The 6980-nt window shown below is 36.5% G+C and overlaps 1 protein-coding gene across 1 annotated transcript in view; it reads right to left on the bottom strand.

Annotated features, from left to right (window-relative positions):
- AAGAB (alpha and gamma adaptin binding protein) overlaps positions 1 to 6555 on the bottom strand; it is a 13594-nt gene extending 7039 nt beyond the window's left edge. Inside the window, exons 1-4 of the mRNA XM_026856326.1 lie at positions 6371 to 6555; positions 5311 to 5407; positions 4432 to 4521; positions 2327 to 2410 (exon numbers count right to left, since the gene is read on the bottom strand). Of these exons, the coding sequence (XP_026712127.1) occupies positions 2327 to 2410; positions 4432 to 4521; positions 5311 to 5344 (208 nt within the window). The 5' untranslated portion in view covers positions 5345 to 5407; positions 6371 to 6555. The remainder of the gene's footprint in view (positions 1 to 2326; positions 2411 to 4431; positions 4522 to 5310; positions 5408 to 6370) is intronic.
- Between the last annotated feature and the right edge of the window lie 425 nt (positions 6556 to 6980).

The following is a 6980-nucleotide window of genomic DNA, read 5'->3' as shown; positions in this document are numbered from 1 at the left end:
GGGGGGGGGGGGGGAGAATATGTCAGCTGAAGAAATACTCATGGCCTTCTGCACAAGGGGAAGAAAACCACCTAATTCTCAAATTAAGAGAGCTCTGAGGCCTGGACAACCAACAACTTTTTACCAGCTACAAAAGAAAATTGCCCTCTGGAGACTCTCGGGTAAGACTACTTGATTTTCTTCTAGTAGAGACAATACTGTTTTATTTAATTACAAAGCATGTGGGATTATTTGGTGTAAAAATGTTTATAATTTAGCTATGTTTAAGATATATTTTTATATCTTATTTTTTATATCTTTTATATATCTTTTATAATAAAAAATATAAATAAATATATTTATTTAAAAATCTTTTATATAAAAGATATATTTTATATCTTATTTTTATATCTTATATTTTATTGCTATGTTTAAGATATATTTTTATAAATTGATGTGAGAATGAATGTATTTGATGGTTACAGAAAAATTCAAAAGGTCAAGAATTTTCTTAATATGTGTGTGAAAAAAACCCTACTTCATAACTTAAGAAGAATTGTGTTTGGGCTTAAGATAAAAGACCTAGTGAGAGAAAATTCTCACACAAACAGCTGAAGTAAGGCAATGCTGTAACACTGGCTTTTTGGATGCCTTTGTTTAATAGTGCTATAAGCATTTACTACTAGACAAGTATCTTGTACTCCATGAAAAATCTTCACGTGAAGTACAACTGCAAAGTTTCTAAATGGTCAGTGGTCGTATGTAATTCAGTAGAAAAGCTAAAGTTTGATTTATGTGGCAGATAGTTTCCAGGATCAGGAGGAAGCTGAAAACAAAAGATACGTTACAGGTTGTAAAAAGTTTTATTTTAAGTAAAATGAGCTCAACAATTTCCCTTTGAAGTCATAGTCAGCTGCAACAACTTCCAAATATAGTTCACTTCCTGAGGGGTTTGTAGTAACATGCATCAGTGCTGTGTGGTTTCTGTACTGTGGAGATAGAAAATCTGGAATTTCAAGGAGTCTGACCTTTACAAAACACACCAATGATGCATAGGAATTTCCCCGCACAAAGAAATGAACATGTGACTAAATTCTGTTCTGTAACGTGGCATCTGTCAAATGCAGGAAATACGCTGTTAGGAAAACCATTTTAGCACCAGTGAGATAACTTTACACCATCTCAAATGGCTACCTATTTTTATACAAAGGTTACGTTAACTTAGATCCCACCTTTACCTCATTCTGATGTGGCATGAGAAATACTCAAAAGGTTCCGTTAAAAAAAAATAATTAAAAAGGTTATCAGTTTAGTAGTTCTTACCCTAGGTCTACTAAGTCCCAGTAACCATCTTGCAGTTACAGGAACTAGAAGCCTCTCAGCCCTTGAAATCATTACACACTTAAAAGACGTAGGAAGGAAGAAGCCACGAGAGTGGAAAATTGTACATCAGGGAGCAGACAGACATTGGAAGGTTGTTAGTGGGATAAAGCTTTGTGAAACAAGAAATGTAAGGCCAAGCACTCCACAAGAGTTTAATCTTCCTACATTTCTTGCAACAGCTTGTGTTATTAGAAAGGTAATTAAAGGTTTTCAAGTAAACAGAAGTATCTACACTTGGAATAACTACGGGCTAGCCACAGCATTTCCTTTTCTAATGAGTCTAATTCTAAAGTGATTTTTCCAAAATTCTAACCCTGCCTGATAATCAATTATCTGCCTGAATTTATCTGGGGTTGCCTGTTTTTTGCACAGTTTAAAAAAATTCTGTGGTTTTCCTGTACTTAAGTGGGGTTTTCAGTCCTTGCAATGCACTTATGTCCTTCAACAGACATTTGAAATTGTTTCTTTGCCAAACTTCATCTCTGCACTTGCTATTTTCATCCTTGTTTCAAAATTTTTTTTCAATGAACTAAAACAAATTTGGAAGCTAACACTCACTTCTACACCACACTAAACCACATATCAGTTTTTAGACCAAGCTGGTGACAACTAGCTATTTGCTGCTAGCTTGGTGAAACAAGCTTCCATTTTTCATTGAAACTTTAAGAGCGAGTGCAGTATTTAACTCAAGTTATTTGTAGAAAGCAAGCTAAAGTATGGAGGGAACAGATGCTGAAACAGGAATAAATCTCACCCATTGCCAGTAAGTTTCTCTGTGCATCAAGGGACAGGGAAAACAATACCTGAAACCCTCCTATTCCATGTAAAAGGTTGATGAGTGCTCTTTATACCGATGCAGTGGCAATAGCACTGTAGCTGCTCAGCTTAAACTTTTGCTAAAAGTACTATGCCATCAAGGCCTTGCCTCCCCAGAATTCAGAGAAGAGGAACCCGTGTTACATACCGCTCTTCATGACTACGTTGGACCACACGTTGGCATTCAAAGCTTGTACAATTCGTTTCACTCCGGTGGACTCCGGAAAGTCATCTAAACCAAAAGACAAAGACCTTGCACTCTATTAGACCTTGCACTCTAAATATTTAGCATGAGGCCTACATTGGTAAATAACATATAAGTAAATTTCATAGTAATAAACAATTTTAAAATTGCTGTTAAAGGCAAGGCATCTTTTAACACAGGATCTCTTAAAATGCTCTATGGCATAAAAATAGATGCTAGAATTACTTTTCCTTTCTTTAGAAAGTAAAGAACTTCAGACAGCCATTCAAAAAAGGTGTAATGCTTGTTGCAAATGATCATTGTAAAGCTATCTCCACAGCATCTAACTCCAAATGTTCCAGTAATCCTGTGAGCTGCAGTAACCTGAAATCCAAATAATGTTTTTCCCAGTCTTTCAACTTATTTACTGAATAGATCTGACACCACTTTGTATAAAGTCAGTTTTCCCATTTCCTCAGTTTAGTCAGCTTCCCATGTTTGTGCAAATCTCACAAAGCAAGAAGGAAAACAACCCCTTTGGATAAAAAAATGTGATTGTTTAAAAATCAGCCTCTTTTAGGATGACTCAGGGACAGGTGCAGTAATTGAAACTCTCTTTAAAAATTAATTTAAACCTGTCTGTGACCCCTTAGATCAAATATTTTGCCCTCTATGACACTGTTGCTCGGTTCTGTATCAGGGTCATTATTGAGAGTGTCAGTTTAGAGGCCCTGTCTTCACTGCACAAACTGACTGACAGTGTAGTTATAGCAAGGGCTTCAGCTCATTTGTGATGAGATGTCAGAAATGCCATAATCTTTAAACAGGTACTGACCCAGTATGTTTACTGCATCCATTTTATCTTTTGCAATTCATACAGCATGCTTACTACCATAGATCCTACCATTAAAAATCCAGGAAAGAGCATATATCTTAATACCCTAAAGATTAACATCATGAGTTATTATTCCCATTACTTATTTAAATAGTAAATAGCTTGTCCTTTACAACAATTATTCAACAGAAAAAAAACCTTGACCTAATGTTACTAGTATTTCCTTTTAAAGCACTTTGTAAGAAAATTTTAGTCTATGGGGTACCAACTCCCATTTTTCTGGTTTCTATAAATCAGAAATATGTGTAACAAAGTGCCAAAAAGAAATGCACCTTTAAAGACATGGCAGGGAGGGGAGGGGGATTCTTAGCTACTCAAGATACAATTTTAAACTAGGCTTTTAAAGGGGGCAGGGGGGAGGAACTTGAGCTCTAGCTTAGAAGACCTTTAGACTACATTATGTTTGGTGACAGCTATATGCTTGATGAACCCGAAATAGAGCAAATGTTAGTGACTAATTTCACTCAGGCCTGGAAATGGGGTCAGTTATCTCATTTTGGCTCTGCAGAGGTAAAATATAAACACTTTCTTTGTATCACTGAAACGAGGAGATAAGGCTAATGCTGATAAGGCTGCCAGGAAGTGCACAGTCACTTTTCAAGAGTGGAACATCACACTTCTGACTTTGCTTGATGGGTTTTTTCAAGTTATAAACATATGGTCAGCCAGTGATTTTGAAACTGGTTTATTTCCTGTGTAACAGTGTATGCTATTCTAAAATGTTTTTAACAATCTCCCCTTTTCAGCCTATCATGTCACCTGAACAAGGTCTATCTTGTCATGCCACATACACTAGCTTTGAAGCCTTTTTTAAAAAAGTATTTTCCTGACCTTGTACATCCCTCTGGTTCTTTTTATATTTATTTCCTAAGTAGAGTATAAATGCTTCTATCTATCAATACAGTCCTAGGATTAGTGCCAGAAAAAGAAGCAGATACTATTTTTTGTAGGTGCTACATAAACAGCAGCTGTATTTGGGAGGAGGCAAATGTAATAATTTCTTGGAGGAAATAACCTCCTCCTCCTCCTGTCCTTTTATAGCTGAGACCAACTGGGAGCATTCCATGCTGGAATCATGTAGCATGTAAATGAAGTTATGCCCCTTGCAATTGTTTAGAAGATATTTTGGTGTGCTTTTTCATTCTGAAAATTAAAACAGAAGTAGCAATCCTACCATCTTCATCAGGCAGTTCCTCAGGGCTAAGTTCCACCAGTTCAAAGCCATGCTTGATACACCATTCTTGAGCTTTCTGTCTGTTAACACCTGAAAAGTTGGCAAACAAAAATGCATACTAAACATACATGTTTAAGACTAGTATCAGCAGTTGGATCTTTAGGTAAATTTTATTCCCTCCAAGTTGTTTGCTTATTCTGGATTGTATGGGGAAAAAGTATATAGTAGCTGGCATGGGTCCTCCCTTCACTTTGAACTTGATTCAAAAAAACGCCAGAGTTAAACAAAGTCCTCCTTTGAATTGTTTTTTTTCAAATACCATAAAATCAAATGGCTTTGCACTGGGTACTCAATGGGGAACTGTAAGTGAAGTGCCGGAGTGAATGAAGACTTATATTAACTCTAGGTTTGAATCTGAATTAAGTTCCAGGGACACATCTGCACCTTACAGCTTGCTGCTGTATCACACAAACTCATCTAGAATCAAAGTAAATATGCATATTTAATGTCCAAATGGTCAAAAAAGCTGAACATACTTTCCACTGTAGTTAAGCAACCAACAGTCACTCTCATTCTTCACCAGAGAGGATCATGCATGTCCAGTAATATGAATGCCTTTTTAGTCACCTTGCAGCACATGCTGGTATACAAGGAATGGAATACACAGAGCTCACTTTGAGCAAGCTTGTAAAATTCTGATTCAGTTTTAATCACAACTAGCTTAAGACTTCTGTTCCTGGTCAGAGTAACCTGGTTCTTCTCAGTCAAGTCTCAAGCCCAGTCTCACAGATATTTTAAGAAACAACTGTGTTAACTAGAAAATAAATGATACAGGGTTAATAACTCTAAGTCAGTTTGGAACTGGTTTGAGTTTCATACCATTTTCAGATACTCTGTTACAAACCAGGATCATGACTTCTGGTAACCACTCTTCTGTCAGGGGAAGCCATTCAGAGACACTATCAAGTCCAGATTTCTAAAGGAGGGGGGGGGAAAAAGTTATTTGGAATACATCCTCAAATACTTCAGTATTTAAACTACTTTTAAGTCATTAATAGTATTAGAATGAAAGCAATGAAGTAAGGAAATATGCTAGACTGCATATCGAGTATGTTTCAAGACACCTCTGTTCCATCAGAGGAGTTGACTTGTATACAACTTCCTTCTGATTCTTGACTTACCTTACAGATGAGTTAATCCTACTCCCTCGGTCCTCCCCTTCATGTTTAATATTAATTATGCAATCCTAGTGTAAATTAGGAAAATTTTTACTTAAGGCTGATCATGAGTATTTCATTTTAAGCATATCTTGGGTTTAATGTGCAGCTATTCCATCTTCCACACTAAAGTGGATGTTATGGGGGCTGGTGAACTACTCCCATTGCTCCAGTTTATTCTGAGACAGCCCCGAGATGTCTGGTTAAAGGTATCTTTGCAGAATGTGTGGTGTGAACCCTTTACCATCTGTGGTGGAAAAGAGATCCTTATTTAGAAATTTTTTTTTTTGTCTCAGAATCTTTCTGGCTTTTGCTAAAGCCCTGTTTTCAGTGCTGCCAGCTTAGTAGAGACAACTTTGGGTAAAATGATAGCACTGAATCTTACGTTTAGCTCCCTCATTCTTGGCTGTCCTAAAGCAGCCCTTCTGAACTAGCATCAGCTAGGAGTAAAGTTGGAGGTGGTGGGCTGGAGGAGGATTTGCTTAACTTAGTGGCAGATTTGTGTCCTGAAAACCTCTCTTCCAGCTGGAGTATAATAGTAAAAGGGAAGGGAACTGTTTCCATTGTTAGCACATATAATTTAACATTGATCTACTGACAATTAATAGAACAGCCTAAAAAGAATGGATGGCACAAGATGAAGGGAATATAATTTGTGGTTATCACTGATAAGGCAACTATATCATACAGATAAACAATATAATGGAGCGGAGGAGTCTTACTATTGTGCTGTCGAAGTACACAACAAACGCTTGCACAGATTCAGCAATATCTCCAGTAACAAGAAATGTGTTTGGTACTACACAGAGGTGTATATCTGCAGAGTAATATTTATTATCTATTGTCCAGGGGTAAAAATTCACTCCTCCACTTGTAGTTGCACCCACAGTAAGGTCATCTTTTCCTGTGATACCTGTATAAAAGAAAATGAATGAGACAGATAATAAAACCACCATCAAGAAAATGAATTTGCCTAGAGAAGCTTGGTACAATGCCAATACAGAGCAATCTTTACTTACTAGAATAAAACAGTATATGTTTAAGATATTTAAAAATTCAAACTCCATTTGTTACTCTGTCCTAAGAGGTTTTTTTCTAGCTTTCAAAACAAAATATGGTACAGAAGCTCTTCAGAAAACAAGCCTTTTTTCCTGGAAATGTCTTTTAAAGTGTTAGCTTCAAACTCACTAGCTGTAAACAGGATGTATGGAGAGAATACCTAGATTTTATTACAGCACAAACAAACCTTGCATGTTCATTCAGATGTAAAGAACTGTTTGACTGTGACCAAAACCTGAAGGTAACTAATGAGAAAATAAACCAAGTTACTAC

This window comes from Athene cunicularia (genome assembly GCF_003259725.1).
Source record: "Athene cunicularia isolate RWA chromosome 10 unlocalized genomic scaffold, athCun1 chr10_part1, whole genome shotgun sequence".
NCBI classification, from domain to species: domain Eukaryota; kingdom Metazoa; phylum Chordata; class Aves; order Strigiformes; family Strigidae; genus Athene; species Athene cunicularia.
The sequence above is the reverse complement of the archived record's forward strand: the minus strand, read 5'-3'. Positions and strand labels throughout refer to the sequence as shown.